Here is a 23333-nt window from a genome sequence, read left to right as displayed (position 1 = left end):
CTACACTTGTGATCTTAGCATAGTATGCAATTCTGAAACATTAATCCAAAAGAGTTTGAATTAATACTTAAGCCAAATCTTATAAAAGAAAAATCAAGAGATGAAAAATTGGATACATGTTTATACATTTCTCAAGTGGTTATATAGAATAGGTTTATATATAGAATTCTATATATTTCTATATTAAAATATATAGAATTTTTAAAGGGTTTATTTGTCCTTCTCAATGAGAATTAAGTGAGTCCCAAATCTCTCTAAATTCCTTTGGGTCATAAACAGTCTTAGGGCCCTATCATACATCCGGTGCAACGCAATGCGTCCCAAGTGTTTTTTGCTATTTTCAGCCCGACGCAGTTATAATTTTCACGTCCTGCGCCACGTTGTTTAAATAGCAAATGCATTTTTGTTATTTTAAAGGCGGGTGCACAACGTGCGTACACTCTGATTATTACACACACAGGGACGCACAGCAGCACACAAACATGCCAAATATTAAAAATAAAAGGATTACAATGTAAAAGATTATTATTGTGTACATAAAGATATGGTGGAATCTAGCTTGTCCCGTAGATGGCCTGCTTGTGCGCTTTAACCTCGTGCATGAGCAGATCCGTTTCCTCTCTGGAGATGCGTTCAGTCTTTCCGCTTGCAAATTCTGGCATGTAAATAGCAATCCGCCATGGTGCGAACACATCTGGCTTTTAAAGGGAATGGGAGATGAATCTCTGATTGGTTTATTACACGTTAAGACCAAAACTCACCCATTACTCATTAAGAGAAAAGGGACAACACCTTTAGACCATGCGCCAGGCGCGCTGACTATTTTTCCCATTGTTAAACTAGCAAAAGTGGATTTGGACACGCCCTAAGTGCACTTGTGCCGTGTGCTTTAGACCATGCGCTTAGATCGTTAAAATAGGGCCCTTAATGTGTCCTGTGACCGGACACCTGGTTCTGCCTGTGTGTTAGTTGCAGTTAGCTCTAGCCCATGGTTTGCTTGTTGGGTAAGGGATATTATGGATTATTTGTTAAAGATAACAAATAATTATGTCTGATATGTCTCAGTCACTACAATATCCAAATGATTTCTATAATCAAACAATGGAATGTATACTAAGAACATCGAATATCACAAAACAACACAGAATTTATCTACTGATGATTTGTTTACTAATGTTTGTGCTGTTGTTTTTTCATGTCACTTCCTGAAAGATAATGTGAGGACCTGCAGCCTTTTGCAACAAACCCTTCAAGTTAAGAAAACCTTTTTGTAATTGTGAGGACATTATTGGGAGCACTCTTATCTTTTTCAATTGCTGGGGTTTGGCTTATGGTTTTTGTTATATAAAGGAACACTGAGCCTGGTTTCTCCAAGGTTTTTTTCTCCATTCTGTCACCTGAAGGAGTTTGGGTTCCTTGCCTCTGGCTTGCTTAGTTGGGGACACTTAATATTCAACAATATTATTGATTTGACTGCACTGATGCTGTTGAATGAGAACTGAACTGGGCTGGACGATGCCATAATTTTTTTTTGCAGAACTGCTTTATGAAATTAACTAATTTAATGATTGATGATCTTTACAATGGAACAGAATCAACACTGAACTGACTTCAGCTGAACAATTGTGTAATTTGGAGCGGCAGGCTCTGTTGCATTTGCCGCAGGTGTAGTATGTGCCTGGGTCTGGATCTGTTGGTGCTATATCTGCTGATGCAACCCTCTTCCGTCTGCGCTTTCTCCGCTCTTCCCACATGTACTCTCTTTTCTTCTCTGACACTTTGATGCCTGCTTCGACAGCTTGCCTCCCTGCTCTGAATCCACACTGAGCTTCAGGATATACGTGTTCTGCTAGTGACTGTAACCTGTCTAGTACTATCTGGGCAAAGGCTTTCCCAACTATGCTGAGAAGGGATATTCCACGGTAGTTGTTACAGTAACTACGGTCTCCTTTGTTTTTATAGAGAGTGATGATGGTGGCGTCACGCATGTCCTGGGGCACTGCTCCTTCTTCCCAGCACTGTAACAGGAGCTCATGCAAATGGTGAAGAAGAATGGTCTTCTTCCCAGTCTTAATGACCTCTGGAGGAATACCATCGCTGCCTGGTGCTTTGTTGCAGGCTAGAGAGGCGATGGCCTTACAAAGTTCTTCCATAGAAGGGGGAGCATCTAGATCATCCATGACAGGCAGGAGGTTGGAGTTCTCAACTGCTGAGGTAGTGATGATGTTTTCTCTTCCAGGTAATGTTCCACCCATCTCTCCACCTGTTTGCCCCAATCTGTTATAATGTCTCCCGAGGAGGACTTTAGGGGTGCGACCTTGGTAACGCTTGGGCCGAAGGTCTTCTTCATGCCGTCATACATGGCACGGATGTTACCACAGTCAGCTGAGAGTTGGATTCACTGACAAAGATTCAACCAGTATTCGTTGGCGCAGCGTTGAGCAATCCATTGGGCATCATTTCTGGCTTTCCTGAGAGCTGCGAGCATCTTCTCTGATGGCTCCCTTTTGTATCTGATCAGAGCTGCTGTCTTGGCTGCGATGACTGGCTCAAGTTCCAGAATTCCTGCTTCAAACCAATCCGGGTTCTGCCTCTCTTTCTTCTCAAAGTTGTCCATTGCAGAATTTAAGATGGCGTCACGGATATGATTCCATCTTTCTTCTGCGCTGCCCGTTGGGCAATTTCTGAGGGCCTCTGTGATGGAGACAGCGAATCGCTCACATAGATCTGGGATTGTTGTCCTTGCTGTATTGATGCGTGGGCGTCCTTTCTGCTTCAATCGGTGGATCCATTTCGGTTGAAGGCGCACCTTGCTGCAAACCAGTGAATGGTCAGTGTCACAGTCAGTGCTGTGATAGCTGCGTGTAATGAGAACACAGTTCAGTGAGGCTCTTCTGGTGATAATGAGGTCCAGCTGATGCCAGTGATGGGATCTTGGGTGTCGCCAGGATACCCTGTGGTTGGGCTTGGTGGAGAAGAATGTGTTAGTTATGCAGAGGTCATGGTAGGAGCATAGCTCAAGCAGTCTCTTCCCGTTTTCATTCATTCTGCCAATGCCAAAATGACCAATACTGTGGGGACAGGAGTCACAGTCATTTCCCACCCGGGCGTTGAAGTCCCCAAGCACGTACAGTTGTTCGGTGGGGGAAATTCCTTTAATGATGTTCACGAGTTCCTCGTGGAATTCTTCCTTGGCCTCGGCTGGAGAGCTGAGTGTAGGAGCATAGTCACTCAGGATGTTCACTGGGCCTGTGGAGGTTGAGAGGCGAAGGGAGTGGATACGGGCTGTACCTTTTGCTGGCAGTCCGACTGATCATAGCAGAGAGTTTCTGACTACAAATCCAACACCATGCAGTCTTGGTTTGTCTGGTTCCTTTCCCTGCCAGAAGAAAGTGTACTCCTGTTCCCTGATGCTCCCATTTGAAGGGAGTCTGGTCTCCTGTAGTGCAGCGATGTCAATGTCCAGCCTCAAGAGCTCACGATTGATGATTGCTGTTTTTCTGGAGTCATCAACCTGATCAAGGTCTTTGAAGAAGCCAGGGCACATAGTCCTGACATTCCAGCTTGCAAGTCGCAAGGTTTATGCTTTTTTCTTTCTTTGCCTGGTGCGAAGTTTTCAGTCTGCTTGTCGGTCTGTTCCCTTAGCTCCAAGCACCCAATGAAGCAGGCTGACTGTGGCGGGTCAGCACCTTACTGGCTGGGGGCTGCCCAGCTTGAGGTGGGCGGTAGCTGACCAGTAGGATTTCATTGATCCCTCCCACTGTTGGAGACAACCCGTAGCGTCTGAGCGTACGCCAATTCACTCTGGACTTATCACTCGTAACTGCTGCCTCCCGTGTTGTTTTTGTCACTGTGAGCAGCGATACTGGAGAGGCCTCTCCAGGACGCATAGCCTGGGCACGGTGTATGGAGATCCTGGGCTGCCCATTCGTCAGAATCCCCCTCTCGCCCTCGCTAATGGGGTCCAAAGGAGTGTGGAGCACGACATTTATCACCTGGCTTGGCTGCAGGAGTTGCCGGAAAGGTGACAAGTAGTCATTCTTACCACCTTAGGGGCTCAACTCCGGATTTCTGTCGGGTTTACTCGTTAGCCTTTACTCCTCCCGGAGATGTCCACAAGGCAGTGGAGCCATTGTCTGATGGCTGTAAAGCTATTTGACCCAGAGCTGGGGGTCTGTTCACGGCATCAGGGCTTATCCACGCGCCGGTGGGCCTGGTGGTGAGCCATTGTCTGATGGCTGTGAGACTATTTGACCCATAGCTGGGGGTATGTTCATGGAGATCAGGGCTTATCCACATGCCGGTGGGACTGGCATGCCGCATATCTGGGGGCAGACCACCTCCGAGTCCCCTGTAGTTCAGCCTGAGCTCGCCAGGTGCTCAGTTGACATGTGTCGCCACGCGGAGACACTACATAGGGCTTGTCTGTGGAGAGGCTATGTACTGGAAGGGGAGACTTACGCACTCAGCTCTCTTTTCGCATGAGCTAGCCAGCGGTAGAGGCTGAAAGCTGAATGTGACAAGCACACAACATACAGCACACCACACTAGATGCGTCCACAGACCATTTGACACAACATTAAAGGGGCATTAAAGGGTAAAGGGGTTTACTAAAGGCCTTCTAAAGCGAAGCAATGCATTTTTATTAGAAAAATATCCATATTTATAACTTTATAAACTATAATCACTGGCTTCTGGTAACGGCCGTACGCGAGATGAGTTCTGGCCGGAAGAGTGACCTCTGACCCGACGCATGACGTTGACGACTGCGGAAGCGCAGAGGGTAGAGCAAAACAAAGCACAAGTCACGAATTAGAAGTTTAAAACGAGAATTTTTAAAGAGAAATGTCAGGGGAGCTTGAGTTTGTTGCCCAGCCCTGTTTGTTTGAACCGCAAGAGGCGTCTAATCTCACCTAAGCTTATGCTACTCCTACATCCTACATCAAGCGTCAGGTCAGAGGTCACTCTTCCGAACTAGACCTAGCCTCGCGTACGGCCTTTACCGGAAACCATTGATTATAGTTAATAAAGTTTATAAATATGGATATTTTTCTTACAAAAACGCATTGCTTTGATTCAGAAGGCCTTTATTACCCCCTGGAGCCTTATGGATTACTTGTATGATGGATGGATGTGTTTTTTTTGCGCTTCAAAAACTCAGGCACTGTTCACTCCCATTACAAAGCTTGGAAGAGCCAAATTATTTTTTAATATAACTCTGATTGTGTTTGGCTGAAAGAAAAAAGTCATATACACCTAGGATGGCTTGAGGGTAAGTGAATTATGGAAAATTTTTTGGGTGAACTCTAAACCTTTAAGAAAAGTGGCGAGCTGAATTTTTGTGCCATCTAATTGTTTAAAAGAGAAGTCAAATGTGCATTTACCCTGGTACGCCTTTAGCCCCGTTGTTTGCTTCTAATATAAAATTATACTCTTATGGGCACAATGCAAGGTTCATTGACAATGTCAGTTAAGTCTCAGTACACTCTTTAATGTGGAAGTTTATGAGGATATCTCATCTGACAGCCTGCATGTCTAAAAAAAAAAAAAAAAAAAAAAACGCCAGACAACGGGTAAAATGAAAACGCACCAAACTGTAGCAACTGACTGGAAATTCTGTATCTGAGAAATGTCTATCATACGTCGCGTGAGAAATAAATATGGCTGTACATGAGGCGCTCGTCTGGAAGTTTATGAGGATATATCTCATCTGACAGCCTGCATGTCTAAAAAAAAAAAAAAAAAAAAAAAAAAAACAGCCAGACACGGGTAAAATGAAAACGCACCAAACTGTAGCAACTGACTGGAATTTCTGTATCTGAGAAATGTCTATCATACGTCGCTTGAGAAATAAATCAATGGCTGTACATGAGGCGCTCGTCTGGTGAGGAGTTTCCACTGAGGGCGGCGCTACACTCTTTTCAGGAAGTGATTGGGACAGAGGAAATTTTATTTTCGTGGTAAATAAAAAAAGTTCCTCGTTTGTAACTCATATAACCAGGTGTGGTATGTTTGCACGTCCACATAACTTCCATCCCAGAGAGAGCGAAGCTAGCGTGTCTGTGTGCGATAATGTCTGCAGTTACTCTTGTGGATCTCACACATATCCGCAGTTCAGAATACGACATCTGTGTGAAAAGGCGCATCAGCAAGTTTTGTGCACTGACCGGGAATGGCTCACAGGAACCGGTCTTCGTCATAGCGGATCCAGAGAGCTCCGTGGGGACTGACAGATTTCCAAGAAGCTCTGTTCTGGAGATGTTTATCGGTTTCAGCAATTCCCCACAGGTCCTGTGCAAAAGCTCTCTTTCAGCCTCGTTATACTCATTCAAACAGGCTATAGACAAAGAGGACATTAGTAATGTGAAGATCATGACCTCGAGCCACGGGAGAGCATTGTTTCAGGTCTACCAGGAGCTCCTCTTCACTTCTGCATATAGTTTTGAGTACAGTATGATATATGACAGTGTGTCCTGTGACTCGTGTCCCCTGGGTATCTGCACACACACAGACATCAGCACTCAGAAGGCAGCTGACGCTAAACACGAGCTCTGCACGTTTCTACAGCGCCTCCCAGCGGTCAAAGGAGATATTACACTTCTCAGGTCTTCTGTAATTTCAGGTTGGCGGTGTTCGTCTTCATGATCACATTATACGCGTATTTTACCTTTGAGGTTATACTTGAGTATGTACTATTCGTTATTATTTACTTTGCATGCTTTTTAATGAACTAGTAATATAGTAAAAATGTGAAAGTTATGTTCACTGTCTACAAAACAGGAACTATATGAGATTGAGGGCTGGCATAATTTAATTTGGAATAATAAATATGCAGTAATACAGTTACAAATATTCAGTGAATTTATTATTATTTTGATCTTTAAAACTTTAGTTGTAAATGCTTATGCTTAAATGTTTGAAATTAGTTTGGTTACACATACATTTTCTACATACGAATTTATTATTCTTATTTATAAAACTAAATACAATAAAATGCTATTTAAATTATTAATACAATTATTATTATTATTATGATTAAAGCTGTAAAGCCTGACATATGAAATAATAGCTTTTTAAATGGAACAGTTTATTAAAAAATTGTAAAAAAAGAAATCTTACTATTATTTCATAGTATTAATAAATGTAATTATTGATAAAATTATTATTATTATTATTAAAGCTGTAAATGCTGACATATGAAATAATAGTAAGAAAAACAATATATTTTTTAATGGAAGCGTTCATTTAAAATCTACAAAAATAGAAAAAAATCTAAAATAAATCTAAACAAAGTTTGTGAATGTGTTTTATGTTTTTTTGTATGTTTTATGGCCCTTGTATGATATAGCAGAATATGAAGCTCGTATTGAGGAGGAAAGAACACCTCATTTTATTCATAGACCCAAATTGAGCAAAAATATGCAGTTTGGTGGAGATATTGTTATTTTTATGGCCAAAAAACTCGAAGATTAAAGATTTAATACCTTGTAATTTAAATAAATTAGATTTTTATTACAGGATTGTCACAATATCAGTGGTCACTCTATACTTTATTTTAAGATGATATTTAAATAGTTTTATGATAAAATCAGTGTATGCTAAATATATAATGCAATGCAATACAATGATGATTGACAGATGAACAAATAAATGCTCCCCAAAAGCCTGTTGTATCATATTTGATACATACATTTTAAGATTTTTTTTTAAATTATGTATGTAAACCTAAGTTGCTTCAGTCCAGTAAGTGTTCATTCAAAAATATTCAAACAATATAAAAGTTATTACGTTTTACAAGATTTTAATGCAAAAAGATACGTGTAACATAACCTGAAGAGGGACATTTTTACAATTACACTAAAAAATTTTTTTTTTTTTTTTTGTCTTCCTGAGAAAGTATAAACTATTTCGTGGGCAGAAGGCATGCAGTAGATTGTGTACAACAGGTTTCCCAGCAAAGTTTTGATAATGTTGATCATTTAGAGGCCTTAGAAATTCATGTTTTAAATATGTTCAATTAGGCTTTGTGGGATTAATGGATAATTGGAACAGATAGTGAAGGAAACACAGCCAGCGAGTGTTGGCTGTGTGAAAGTTAAGAGTAAGCAGAGACAAAGAAGCAGCTAATATATCTTATTTCCTTCTCATTCACAGACTGCTTTGGTCATGGCTTCACCACTCGTACTGGAGGAATCTCCTACATCAGCACCCTGAGCTCACTGAACCTCTTCTGTAACTCTCGGCGCAAAGACCCCAGAGCTGTGGTGTCCGAGAACCTGCGCCGGCTCGGCCTCCAGGCTGGCTTTACCCCTCAGCAGTTCAACCTCATAAAGGTACTAAGAAAATATGAGGAAGTCAGTCTAAGAGCAAGCAGCATATCATAACTTTAAACACATACTGTACCACTGCATTTCTACATTCTGTCAAAGAAGTTCTGTCTCACTCATTGATCTTTCACACTAAACATTTTCTACATATTGCATGTGTTATTGACTTCAGTGCAATCATGCCAGTGATGTGTGGGTTATGGGCAAACCGGCCCCCGACAGTTACGACGGGATGGTGACCAATCAGGTGGGAGTTGTCATTGCGGCTCCAGGGGCCGATTGCATGCCATTGCTCTTCACTGACCCCGTGAGAAAGGTCATTGGAGTGGCACATGCAGGTTAGTCTCATCACAATGCAATGCTCCTACAAATAGACTTGATTTTCTTAAAAAAAAAAATATAATTTCTACTTTCGTTGGGGTGAAATATGACTTTTTTTCTTGACAGGTTTAACTCACCTAAATACACTCAATAATAATGTAATTGATATATTATGGTTAGTTCTGCATAACCTTATAGTGATTCAATTCAAGAATGCGTTCCATTCATTGTACTAATTTGTATGGCACTGTGAACGCCATAAAGGGAACAAGAGAATAATATCACTTTACTGGAAGTGGAGAAGGAAATTTACCCACCGGTCATTGCACTTCACTCCAGTACTAAAGTAGCTTGAATAAAATAAACGCAGTGAAAATGAGTTGAGGCTCAAGCAGTTTAATTGAGCTTATTTGTCACCTTACAGATATAAAGTATAGAGTGACCACTGATATTGTGACAATCCTGTAATAAAAATCTCATTTATTTAAATTACAAGGTACATTAAATCTTAGTTTTTTGGCAGTATAAATAACAGCTCCACCAAACTGCATATTTTTTGCTCAATTTATGTCTCTGAATAAAAGTAATGTGTTATTTCCTCCTCGATATGAGATCCATATTCTGCTATATCATACAAGGGCCATAAAATATACACAAAACATTAAACACATATGCAAACTTTGTTTAGATTTCTGATATATATATATATACTGTATATATATATATATATATATATTTTTTTTTTTTTTTTTTACCAAACGCTTCCATTTAAAGATATACATATTTTCTTACTATTATTTCATATGTCAGGCTTTGTCAGACTTTTATTTAAAGTTTTGTAAATAAAAATAATAAATTCATATGTAGGCAATTAATATTTGTGTACTAATTTCAAGCATTAAAGCATAAGCATTTACTGCAAGAGTTTTAAAGATCATAAGAATCATAAATTTACTGAATTGTTTTAACTCTATTGTATTTAGTCCCTGGTGTATTTTGTATGGAAGCTGGTTTCCACCACGAAAAAAGTAATTGCAACTTTTTATCTCACAATTCTGACTTTTTTTCTCACAATTGTGAGATATAAACTTGCAGTTGCGAGTTCTAAAGTCAGAATTACGAGATATAAAGTCACAATTGAGAGTTATAAACTTGCAATTCGTTTACGTTTAGGTTTATAGCTCTCAATTATTTTTTCTGCAAGTTATAAAGTCAGAATTGTGAGATATAAACACAATTGCGAGAAAAAATTGTGAGTTTATATCTCACAATTCTGACAATTTTTTTCATATATTTTGCAATTGTGCCTTTTTGTCTCATAATTATAACGAGTATTTATTACACATTTCGGGCTTTATGACTTGCAATTGCTAGAAAACAGTCAGAATTGTCACAAGTCACAATTACACACAAAAATATACTTTTTTTTAATTCCGTGGCAGAAACAGGCTTCCATAGTTTTAAACATGGTTGTTTGAGGGGTATAAAGTGCATGAGACTCGACAGATAAAATACATATCTAACCAAAATGTGTTATTTTTATATTAGACATCAGAACAGACATTTATCACTCAGTTTAGTGCTTTCAAAAATCACAATTTACATGGTTTAAATGAATAATAATTGAATATTTATATAAACACACGTTATATACAGTACAATACACACATATATAAAATGAAAGTACATATAATATAAGAAGTATATTATATAAGAAGTAATATAAAAAGTATATTATGTCATCATATAATAAGCGCGACTCAAGTTTCGTCTGTGTGATAGCATTGCAGGCTCTTCCAAATGAGTGCATTTTCAATCAGAACGCAGAACATTAATGACTGACAGACATGTAAATCAATGTGTTTTATGTGAAATTCAGTAATTGGAGTACTCCGTGAAGGGTTAATGTAATTGAGTTTTTCTCAGTGCAGAAAATAAATAAGATTTGAAGGTGGAAACAGAGGGAGCTAATCTAATGTAGAGAGGTAGACTGTTCCAAAGTTTTGGGCCTGCAGTCGCAAAAGCGCGATCGTCTCGTTTTTTTAAGTCAGGATCTAGGCACAATGAGTAGACATTGATCACTGGATCTCAGGGTTCTAGAAGGAGTGTACGGACAAAGTAGATCGGTCAGGTACTGAGGGGCCAATTTGTTCAGGGCTTTATAAACAAATAATACAATTTTAAAATCAATTCTAAATTTGACAGGTAGCCAGTGCAGTTTGGATAAAATAGGGGTGATCGACTCACACTTGTGGGTCCCGGTGAGGAGTCTAGCAGCTGCGTTTTGCACTAGCTGTAGACAGGAGAGGGAAGACTGAGAGACACCAAAATAAAGTGAACTACAATAGTCTAGTCGAGATGTTACGAAAGCATGAATCACTGTTTGGAAATTACTCTGAGTTAAAAAAGGTTTCACTTTAGAGAGTTGGCGAAGGTGAAAAAAGCATGACTTTACAACAGTACTGATCTGTTTCTCAAATTTTAAAGGGATAGTTCACTTTGAAATAAAATTTTGGTATGTTTTAGCTTACTTGAAGGGCATCCAAGATGTAGGTGTCTTTTTTTCCGCAGTAGTTTCAATTTTGATATTTTTAGGTCAAACCGTTCTTGTCTGTCAGTCATTTAATGCAGGTCTATGGTCACTGTCTCAAAGAGCATGCACAGAGTCCAAATTAAACAATTCCCCATCGTCCAAATTAAACAATTCCCCATCGTAAGTACACACTGATGGCCTAAGACACGAAACGAGCGGTTTGTGTGAGAAAACGAACAGTATTTATATCGTTTTTACCTCTTATAACACAGCCACGTCCAAGTGATCTGAGGGCGCGGGCGCTTCCTGGTGTGTGACGTGTACACAGACTGGTGCATAGATATATACACTAGATGTCGCCTTGTCTACGGCAGTTCATTGGAACGAATGTCTTTAAGGCGACATCTAGTGTATATATCTATGCACCAGTCTGTGTACACGTCACACAGACAGTTTGAGACAGTGACCACAGACCTGCATTAAATGACTGACAGACAAGAACGGTTTGACCTAAAAATATCAAAATTGAAACTACTGCGGAAAAAAAGACACATCTTGGATGCCCTTGAGGTAAGCTAAAACATACCAAATTTAATTTCAAAGTGAACTATCCCTTTAAGTTGTGATCAAACAGAAAGCCCAGATTTCTAGCGCGTTGAGTTTCATGTGGAGCAAGAGAACCACGGTCAACATCAAGCACACAGTTTTCCTTGGGCCCAAATAGAATTATTTCAGTTTTATTTTCGTTTAAATTTAGAAAATTACTTGAAAGCCAAAGCTCAAGGTCATTTAAACAGGCCAACAGGAGTTCTAAACCATTTTTATCGTTATGTTTTAAAGGAAAATAGATCTGAGTATCATCAGCATATAGATGAAAGGATACTCCGTATTTATTAAAAATGGAAGCCAGAGGTAGCATATACAGGGTAAACAATACCGGCCCGAGGATTGATCCCTGTGGGACTCCACAGTTTAGAGGTACACTAGAGGAGGACTGATGACCAATACGAACACTAAAACAGCTGTTGGTCAGATCAGAACGGCACCACTGTAAGACTACGCCTCGAAAGCCCACAGACATCTCCAGACGTCTCAACAGGACCTCATGGTCGACTAAATCAAATGCAGCACTCAAATCTAATAAAACTAAAGCCATTGATTTCCCAGAATCAGTTTCTGTGAAAATACCGCTTGAAACTCTTAAAAGGGCAGATTCAGTTCTGTGTAAAGCTTTAAAACCAGATTGAAACGTTTCGTGGAGAGAATGTACAGACAAGTATGATTGTAATTGGGTCAGTGCAACTCTCTCAAGGATCTTCGAAATAAAAGGTAAATTAGAAATAGGACGGAAGTTAGAGAGAGAGGAAGGATCCAAATTAGTTTTTTTTAAGATACGGCGTCACCACAGCAACATTAAGACTGTTAGGGAAGGAACCAGTAGACAGGCATTTGTTAATTACAAGTAACAAGCCAGGAGCAACTGTGTCCATAATTTGTCTCAGGAAAAAAGGTGGAATAATATCCTGAGGACAGATAGTAGGTTTTAGGTGACCAACAATTTCATTTACATGAGTCCAGATCAATCGGCTCAAACTCAGACCAGATGGAAGAACGTAATGGAACATCATGCATAGTATATACAGAGTTAGACAACTGAGATCTTAAAGTTGTGATCTTATCAACAAAAAGTTGTCACAGATCTTACCAAAGTTGTCACAGAGAGCAGTAGAGGGCTCTAATATAGAATGCACAGAATGATTTAAAACAGAGTTAATGGTAGAAAAGAGAACTTGAGGTTTATGACAGTTTTCTCTCTGAAAAGCTCTCTGAAACACTTTGTAAGAGCTCAGAAAAAAAAAAAAATCATTTTCTGTGTTTATACATAACATCTATGCCAGAAATGATGTGACCAGCTATAGCATAATGGAACAAGTGTTTATCTGGTATTTCTTGTGTGTGTCCCAGGCTGGAAGGGGACCCTAATGGGAATTGCCATGGCAACAGTGAACGCCATGGTGTCAGAGTTTGGCAGCAGTCCTGCAGACATTGTGTGTGTGATCGGGCCTTCTGTTGGGCCATGCTGCTTTACTCTGGAGAAAGATTCGGCCAGAGAGTTTCAAGCCATACATCCAGACTGTGTTAGAAACATGGACTCATCTACACCTTATGTCGACATCAGACTCGCAACCAGGTAAAGGTCAAAGGTCAACCAGCGGAATCCTGGTTTGACTTCAACTGTTCTCCAGAGACCTGTTTTATTGATCCCTCAGTCCTCTTTGTCACTCACTTAGGTCAAGTCATTCCCTGAAGTGACTCACAGTAATGAACACCTCAAGAATGAAGGTGATTTATGTAAAAGGCAATATATCTCTGTTAGAATATTAGCAGAAACAAATACTGATGATTTCCCAGGGGAAAGTGGACGCACACATGTATGCAGACTAAAGCCGGGCTCAGACTACAGACTTGTATCATGCACATAAGGAGAATCTTCACAGATTTTCTTCTTTCCGATCTCAAACCTGCACACACAACAAGATTTGAAAATCTGTGGGCCAGCATTAATTCCAATGGTAGACTTTTCATTGATTTGATCTTTTAACATATATACTCCGAAGTGTAATCTTCGCTCCTCCCAGATTTCACAGGGGTTATTATAGTTAATTAAACTGAAACTAAATCCTTAAAAAAATAAACATTTTCATTACTTGAAATAAAATAAATGTACCTGAAATTAAACATTTCTCATTTTAATATAATTTCATTCAATTAAAATGAAAAAGGAGAATATTAGTAATAAACCCTACAATAGTATCCCAGACAGCAACACAGAGTCGGCCCAGATCCGGCCCACTTCTGGGCCGTTTGTACCAGATGTGGGCCGATTCTGGGCCGACACTATGTTGCTGTCTGTGATCTCAATAATACTAAAATAACACTGTGTCAAGGTTGGTTTAACTATGTAAAGCACTTTAAGTTGCTTGCGCTATTAAAATTAAGCTTATTATAATTTCTAAAAATTATTTAAAAAAACTTTTTTTCTTTAAGATAATTCTAAGAACGTTACTTTATCTTGCATCTATTAAACTGCATCATATCAACCAACCAATCATGCTTTGTCTTTTAGAATTCTGCTGGAGAGAGGTGGGATTAAACCTGCACACATCGAGGACATCAGGATCCCACATCAGTCTGAATCCACACTGTGCACTTCATGCCATCCTGAATTATTCTTCTCACATGTAAGAGATGGACTCAACTTTGGGACACAAATTGGCTTTGTGTGGATCAAATAATCCTGCGTTCACCGAGCTCTGATTGATTGTGCAGAAACATTACATTCACATGTGTTTATTCAAGAAATGCATCTAAAAGCCAGTAGGCCTACATAAATTTACTAATATAATAAATTAATTTGTATGGGATTACCACCACTTGTGCCAAACTCAAATATGACGCAGTTATGAACATTGTCACTTGGTATGTTCACAAATGGACATGATTTTTTTTCCCCAACATCAAGATTTTAGACTGAAAATATTCTAATTTTAATAAGAGAAAGTGTTTGTTTAGATGGTCACCCAGTTTTTCCACTACTTTTGATCAACTTTTTGCTAGTTCGTCTTGGAGTGTGACAAATGGATTTTTAAAAATATAAATATTCCATATTTTGACATGTTCTCTTGTATGCTGCATATTAACTTATTTTATGTTTATTAATGCTGGTAATCTCTCTTGTAATAATATGGATGCATCACACCACATGATTGAGGAAGTAGCTTCACATAAGCGATACACATCTATTAATAGTTGGAGGTAAAACTTCCCTTTTTAAAAATTCCTTGAAGGCTTACTTCCCGTTCATGTCCTGATTGGCAACATTTTCAAGAGATTGTAGATTAGATTTTGTCACTCTTCAGGACTCAATAAATGGTGACTTAGTTATAAAGTTGATGACTAAAATGGTGACCAAGTTATAAAGACTTTAAATAAAGTAATTACCAGTAATGACCCCATTAAATAGTTAAATATATATATATGGCCCTTTTCAATGAGTGCAATGTCATGATGTCAACAACCAGTTATTGGAAGCTGCTGAAAGAAACCTCTGTAAAATATGTCATTTAGGAACTGTATGTTGATATCCGTCAGTATGAGAGTGATTTGAGTTTTGTAAATTAGATGTTTTTAATTGCACAATCTAATTTAATGAACTGTGAATGTACACCAGAGGGAGCTAATCGTTTGATTTCTTTGTCTTAACGTGACCATTATCTTATGAATGAAATGCTAGTAAAAAATAAAATCTGTAAAAAAAAATTAAATCATATCACTGTGAAAGCAGTTCCTTCTTGTCATTATGCCAAGCCTAAGACGTTAAGCTTGAAACTGTGGGATCACATAGCCTATTTTTTATTGTATTATAATACTGTATAACAAAATTAATAGTACTAAATGTGTAAAATCACGTGTACACATATATTTACCCCTGGGTTTCACAGACAAGCCTTAAGCCTTGTCCCAGACTAAAATGCATGTGAGCTGTTTTAACTGAAATCAACTAGCTTATCTTAAAATCTGTCAGTGCCATTGTTTTGTCTCAAGATGCACACCAGGAAAAAAAGTTTTTTTTTTTCTTTTCTTTTTTCTAAGGCACATTTATAAAAAGCTATTTAAATGTCCTAACTGAACTAAGGCCTTATCCTGTCTGTGAAACCAGGCCTCAATATCTCAAATGCGTTTAACGTTACATCTGTTCTGTATTCGAAGATGCGACGCTAGATGGCGCTCGCGTCACTGCTGTAACTTTACGCTGCGTGCGCGCGCTTGTTGTTTTGTTTTTGAGATTGAGAGAGACGCTGGTGGTTGTTGGCATGTGGCCAAGAGCCCTTCAGCAGCATCACAGGCAGGCTTGGTCTCCAACAGCGCTTTTGCAATGTCACAAAAACATCTCAGCTATTCCCTATCGCGTGCTAGCCTGCTGAAATGACATTAAGTCATTAAAGGAGGAGATATCCAAGAGTGACGTGATGTTTTCACCAGCACTGAAGAAAATACCCTAGTCAGTGTAACGTTACACTAGACGAGCACCAGCGTGCAAGGAAATGTAAGTTTTCCGTGTTTACAGAAAATGACTGTGGTAAACCAACCTATTTGACAATACCTCAACACTGACCTACTAAGGGATCAAACATTGTCAACACATGCACCTAATTTGACAACGGATGTCATGTGGAACTGTACCAAAATTGTAAAAAAAGTAAACATGAACTGCATAGGCCCTCCAATATGGAAAAGTATTAAAGGGGTGGTATAATGCCCTTTTCATAAGATGTAAGATAAGTCTCTGATGTCCCTAGAGTGCGTATGGTAAGTTTTACTCCACAGATATTTTTATATAGCATGTTAAAACTTCAAAAGCTTGTCTCCTTTTCCTTCACACACACATGCACTGAAAATTTCAAAAACTTTTAGCCTTTTATGTTCAAACCGGGGTCAGATAATGATGGAGTGACTCAAGAAGAAGTGACAACATGTAGAATGCAACAGGACATTTCTGAATGGTTAGTTGATGAATTTATGTAGCTGATGTGGAGTTAACTATCTTCTAGTCATTGATTAGCATATTCTGTCACGATAATCTATATCGTTTTCCGGGGGCGGGGTTTATGTAAATCTTAGGGTTTGTGATGTCACTAACCCTGGTGTAAGTTTGTTGTAGTCCTTAAAAAACGATTTCTTTAAAAGCAAATATCTTCCTTTGCTTTGAACTTTGAGCGTTGTAACTTTGCAATGTTGTTTTGCTCAAACAGCAACATTACACATTAACTAAAGTTAAAAAAGTGAAATCATAATCAACCACCCCTTTAAACAGGAAAATGTACAAATGTAACTTTTTGATAATAAAAAAAAAAAAAAAAAAAATTATAGTAGGCTAATGATAGAGTGCAAAAAATCTTTACTTCACCCAAATACACTTAGTCTATTCTGTTGTGTTGTTGTATAATGAAGCTTTTATTTTAAAGCTGTCGGGACGGATTTCGTGCGAAGTGCTTGTCACGTCATCATGTCTGTAGAGAAAGATAGTTCCGACTTGTCTGTAGCGAGAAGCTACAAGTTTGTTGTCACAATGAACAAGAAAAATTAACCATGGACCATTAAAAACGACAAATCTCCGTGAATCACCGGTTGTAAAAACAAAGATCCATTATTTATTTGTCCATCCGCTCTGATAAGATGTCCTGTTTACACTGGTTTCTAGAACCCCAGAGAAGAACCAAAACAAAATATTTCCACAAGACTGACTTTTGGCATGCAGTTTAAATTTTTAACCAATAGTGGGACAAAAGTTACATAGCCTATTGTAGCTTTAAGTGTATAAACAACAGTGGGATTATCATGATTTCTCAGGCATGAAACAAACACTGGGGTAAATATTGAATTTATTAGCCATTTAACTATAAGGGACATGAATTGGAGTTGATATTGTAGGCTAGTGTTTGATTTGACACACAGGACCTATCCTTTGACCTAAATAACAACGGATGTGAAAAAAAAAAAAAGGTTTTCTAGTCTTAAAAGTTCATAAGCATCTTATTTATACTTGCACAGTAATACGGTTGCTGTTATTATTTGCATTGTCCCTGCCCTTCGTGACACCATTAGAACAAATCCATCAGTGTGCTTATTCTCACACGTGCTCACTACCTTCATTGTGCCTTCAGCTGGCATTAGAGATTAATAGAACAGGTCAAGTATTTATGTGAACCATGACTTGCATCATCTTAACTGGGTCTCCTGTATTTAAATATAGATTTACATGCAACACAAAGACTTTCCTATGAAGTCAAACCTCAGATTAATAAAGTGCTTTTATGTGGATCATGCGAAAAAAGAAAAAAGGATGGTAATTTCCATGCAAACAGATGGAAATTTCTGGATAGGGTTGTGATGATGTCCTGAAAATAACTCTTTTTTCCCCTTCATTTCAGAACACACAGGTCATTATGATGTTTTAGAGTACATATTGTCTACAGTGTACTAAAGTAGAATTCACAGAAACACTTCTGGGACTGATATTGTGGTTTTATTGCACTTTAGACCATGATGTTTGCAGAACCACTGTTCGAGTTTCTGAATGACTGTCACAGTTTTCCTGATTTATGACTTCCGATCACGCCTCAGCTTTCCTGTAACTTATTAAAGTGCCCGACTCGCATATCCTTTGTGCTCGAGGAAACACTTCAGAAGAAACTGTGTGTGTGCAGACTTGTAAACAAATAAGAACAAGTTAAATCGCATCTAGGAAACGGGATATAGACGTGGTAGATGCCAGGTCCAATGGTATTGCAGAACTCATCTGGGAACCAGATGCACTAGCTTGGCATGGGCTACTCCTGCGCCGTAGTTTGTTTTATTAACCTGAATTCCAACTTAATCTACATTTACAATGAGCAAACACAACACCATCAGCCAGCCTTACTGGAAATCACGTGATCTGACCATAAAGGTGTAGATGTAAGGAGCTGTTTGATTGGGGAATGGGTTCATGGTTAAGATGATGATAATAACGTTGGTAATAACATAATTAAAGCTAACTTATAAACCTTTCATGACTGACCTACTGTGAGCTAGGATGTTGTTAATCAATGGTATATTCTTTTGAAGTAAACATCAGCCTTGCATTTTATTTTAAAATAATCATATTTAACATGAAAAATTGCATTACCCATGATTCTGCAAATAAATCTCATTCAGACCATACAGACCTCACCAATCAGAATTGTGACAAGCAAATTTCAGCAAAAGAACTGCCCACTCCCATGAAGTGCTGTATATGAGTTAGTTTCTCCTTGCTCAAAATATAGATACACTCACTGGCCACTTTATTAGGTACAGCTTGATAGGACCAGGTTGAAATCCACCTTGAGCATTGAGCATTTAAAACTGCAGCGCGTGCCACTGCTTATAATGAAAAGAATGCATGGATGCTAATATTATTTGTTATAATTATCTTTATAGTTGGTGTGAACTGGACTTGACTGTCCTTGAGATTCTTTGAACCACTAAACCAAAGCTTTAAATGATGAGCGTGTGTGTTTGACCTGTTTGATTTGCTTCAATGAGGGAACATGGCTTAAAGAGCTTCCAAAATACAGATATGCAAACCTTTTGTTATGGAAAAAAAAAAAATAGCACGTCCTCACGACCAGCATCCATGTCTGCACGTAGCCCTGTCAGGCAGCAGTTATTTACAGTAGTGATTTACTGTAAACAGGCTTCCTGGCCTTTCTAAATATTCCGCGTCAGGACGCACGCGAGATATCAGACATGGATTTCAGTCCATGTCAGATATCATTCATTTTATAATGTATTTAATATAAAACAACCAAAATATATTTATTATTTGTCTTCTTGAAATTAAGAGACTTGGATCCTTGCAGTAAACATAATAAAAAACTTTACCATTTACCATCACGGCTTATTATTTCTTATTTTATTTCAGGAAAACTAAAAAATAAATATCACAGATTTGCATGTGGTCTCAGTCTTTTGGACGCTACAGTATATTGGATCAGAGTTGAGATTAAGTCTTTCCTAAGTTAGATTTCGAGCTGCTTATGTAACTGTGCCGATGACCCTTTCCGCCCCTGTCTTCCACTTTTTTTTGCATTCTGTATAAACATAAGCGTTTATTTCAGCTGTCCACTGAAGCAGGATCCCCTATATAAAAACATATCCTGTCTGTACACAGATAAGAAAAAAGAACATGTTTAACTTTAAAAGCACCATAAACATTACAGATCCCTTTCAGATAAGTTTACAATGAGCCTTAATCCCAAAGATACTGAAATATTGTCTTATTAAAGATATGCTAATATCTCAATATTAGCTGCCGCTTGAGGCGAGAGATTGTCATGCTTCGTGAGCCATGCACCCCCACCCGCTCCCTTCTCATCTTTGATGTGGGCGGCTTGGTTTGCTTTGTCACGAATACTCTGTGGATATGAAAACAGGGGATTGCTCAAAATACAAGAGGTTTTGGGTGTGGATGGTCTCTGGCTGTCCTTAGTCATGTCTGCAAACATTACCTTGAGTAACATCTTAAATGGAAAGGGATAGCTAGCAAAAAAATCTGTGAGGGCGAGTCAAAATCCGGTTCCATCCAGATCTACAGTTCAGACGGCCCTTCCATTGTGTTTTATGTGGTTTGGGTCTCCCTCCTACAGCTCAGGGCATGAAAATACATTTTACTGATGCAATATATTACTGTATATGACTCAGTCATAAGGAGAACTGTCTTCATGTTGTCATCGAGCTCTCCCCGTTTGAGTTTATGGCCACTATGAGCAATACACTTTTATGTTGAATTTAGAAGAAAATGGTTCTTTCCCATGCAGAACTTACTGGCACAATGCTATGTTTGTGGTTACCAGGGTTTCACTATTCGGGTTTCTGTGGTCTGAGTGGTTGTTTGTACAATAGTATGCAGCTTGTTAAGGTGGTTGCTAGGGTCTGCGGGTGGTTGCCATGCAGTTGCAACAGTGTTCTGAATGGTAGTTAGCACATTAATATGCATTTGTTTCCCATTTGATGCAGTGTTCAGAGTGCTTGTTAAGACATTTGTATATTGTTGCTAGGGTGTGTGGATGGTTTCCAGGGCGTTGCTATGCAGTTGTAACTGTGTTCGCACATTAATATGCAGTTTTTGGGGTGTTCTGGCTAGCTGCCAGAATGTTGCTGTGGAGTTGCTATGGTGTTCAGAGTTCTTGTTAAGGTGTTGATATGTGGTTGCTAGGGTGTGTGGGTGGTTGCCAGGGCGTTTCTTTGCAATTCCTACAATGCTCTTATTGATTGTTATCACATTAATATGCAGGTTTTTGGGTGTTCTGGGTGATTGTCAGAGTATTTCTATGCAGTTGCTATGGTGTTCAGAGTGCTTGTTAAGGTGTTGATATGTGGTTGCTAGGGTGTGCGGATGGTTGCCAGGGCGTTGCCATGCAGTTGCTACAGTGTTCTGAATGGTTGTTTGCACATTAATATGCAGTTTGTTTCTGCAGTGTTCAGAGTGCTTGTTAAGACATTTATATATGGTTACTAGGGTGTGTGGGTGGTTGCCAGGGCATGAGGTTGTTAGAGTACAGTGTTCAGAGTGGTTCTTAGTGTGTTGACATACAGTTGGTAGAGGGTGTTCTGGGGGTCTGGGAGTTTAAACGATGACAGAATGCACGTAATAAGCGACAGAGCTGTCCGTTAAAGATGCAATTATTATGTAGTACATCCCAAAGCATGCCTATTCTACTACACACTCAAAAGTATACTCTTTCTTCACAAAAACAGTACATACTTTTAGGGCATAGTATACGTAGGTGAATTGGGACTCGGATTGGGAGCGGTTGTATTCAGTTGCTAGGGTGTTCTGTGTGGTTGTTAGTGTGTTGCTATGCAGTTGCTAGGGTGTTCTGTGTGGTTGTTAGTGTGTTGCTATGCAGTTGCTTGGGTGTTCTGAGTGATTGGTAGAGTGTTTGCTATGTGGTTCCTATGGTGTTTACAGTGATTGTTAGGACGTTGATCTGTGGTTGTTAGGGTGTGTGAAATGTTGCCAGGGCTTTGCAATGCTGTTGTTCCAGATGGTTTACTATTTTGTTATCTAAAGTGTCTCTCTTAAATAAACCACATTATTTAAATGCCATAAATGTTGCTTGATGTTTGTTTGTATTCCTTAGAAAGAGGCTTCCTTAGAGAGTGGAATTAGATTCTATGGGAGAGAGAGAGGTGTAATGTGATGTTGCGAGCCACATTTGAATCTGTTTCACTGGCATGAGCGCCACTGCAGGCGTGCTATCCACTGCACCCTGGGTTCAACAAAGTCTAACAGTTTTAAAAGCATATGCAATTACATTTTAGCACTGCCATTTTTGCTAATTATAAAGTAACATTAGCAAATGCCAATTACTGGGCCCTGTGGCATTACACTATTTGACTTTCTTTTCCTCTGTCTGCTATAGCTGAGTCAGAGGAGGATCCGAGCCCAAGGGTGATCCTGGAGCCAGTGCAGGTCTGCAGTGCAGAACAGTGTTGGCTGGAGTGCAGTATGGATTGCACTGGACATGTTAATGCTGACGCTGCAGTTTTCTCTCACCTGCAGATGCAGGCCTGCTGATAGAAGAGTTTACAGAGGGATTGACACATTCCTGGCACCGTCCACCCACTGCTGTCAGCACACGGCCACCAGCAATGAGCCTGGAATATACTCTACCAACATACACTACTGGTTGTAGTTTGGGGTCAGTACCATTTTTTTTTTTTTTTTTTTTTTTTTTAAAGAAATTAATACTTTTCTTCAGCAAGGATGCATTAAATGGAACAAAAGAGGCATAAAAGACATTTATAATGTTACAAAAGATTTCAATTTCTGTCATGACAACTCTTTGTATTTGGCATGGTAATGGTAAGACAATGTTGATATGTTTGGTCTGGTGGAATAGATCTGCTGCTGCTGCTGTTTTGCTGCTGCATATGCGGAGTAAGTACAGGACTTGCTACTGCCAATAAACACACAACACACTGCTGTGAGCAAGACATGCTGCTGCTGTACAATATAACTTACATGAATTACCCATAGAAGATCTATACAGGTGGAGCTGGGGAAGGTGGAGGGTTTCTGAAAGCAAATGGTGCTACAGAAAATGCTGACAGAGTATTTGAAGCTCAATGGCTTCTGAAACAGCAGGAACCAATCAGCTGCGTCCCCTGCGTCCTGATTGCGAGCAGATTGAGTTAAGGACCATCAGCCATCTAGAGTTTCATGACAGAACATTGTATTTCAAGTTAATGCTGTTCTTTTTAATTTTCTATTTGATTTCTATTTGATATAAAATTCCTAAAAAATGTGTCATGGTTTCCATAAAAATATTAAGCAGCACAACTGTTTTCAACATTGATAATAATCAGAAATGGTTCTTGAGCAGCAAATCAGCATATTAATGATTTCTGAAGGATCACGTGACACTGAAGACTGGAGTAATGATGCTAAAAATTCAGCTTTGCCATTACAGGAATACATTACATTTGAAAATTCATTAAAATAAAAATCTGTTATTATACATTTAAATTTATTTTAAAAATGTAACAATATTATGTTTTTTTAA

At 38.9% G+C, this 23333-nt stretch overlaps 2 protein-coding genes across 2 annotated transcripts in view; one reads left to right on the top strand and one right to left on the bottom strand.

The window, feature by feature from the left end:
* Positions 1–23333, bottom strand: part of enox1 (ecto-NOX disulfide-thiol exchanger 1) — a 456290-nt gene that overhangs the window by 119401 nt on the left and 313556 nt on the right. The gene's annotated exons all lie outside the window — the stretch shown is intronic.
* Positions 5635–15665, top strand: lacc1 (laccase (multicopper oxidoreductase) domain containing 1). The gene is made up of 5 exons (XM_079880890.1): positions 5635–6622; positions 8155–8333; positions 8500–8665; positions 13147–13372; positions 14309–15665. The coding sequence occupies exons 1-5, from the start codon at positions 6073–6075 to the stop codon at positions 14475–14477; spliced, it is 1290 nt and encodes a 429-aa protein (XP_079737016.1). The 5' UTR covers positions 5635–6072; the 3' UTR covers positions 14478–15665.

This window comes from Squalius cephalus, assembly GCF_949319135.1.
Source record: "Squalius cephalus genome assembly, chromosome: 9".
Lineage (NCBI taxonomy): Eukaryota > Metazoa > Chordata > Actinopteri > Cypriniformes > Leuciscidae > Squalius > Squalius cephalus.
The sequence above is the reverse complement of the archived record's forward strand: the minus strand, read 5'-3'. Positions and strand labels throughout refer to the sequence as shown.

Bases quoted from the DNA above. Each gene is read 5' to 3' on its own strand.
- lacc1 (XM_079880890.1), top strand. From the start codon at position 6,073: ATGTCTGCAGTTACTCTTGTGGATCTCACACATATCCGCAGTTCAGAA. The intron at 8,666-13,146 runs GTTAGTCTCATC...TGTGTGTCCCAG, and splicing joins CATTGGAGTGGCACATGCAG to GCTGGAAGGGGACCCTAATG. The intron at 13,373-14,308 runs GTAAAGGTCAAA...TTTGTCTTTTAG, and splicing joins GACATCAGACTCGCAACCAG to AATTCTGCTGGAGAGAGGTG.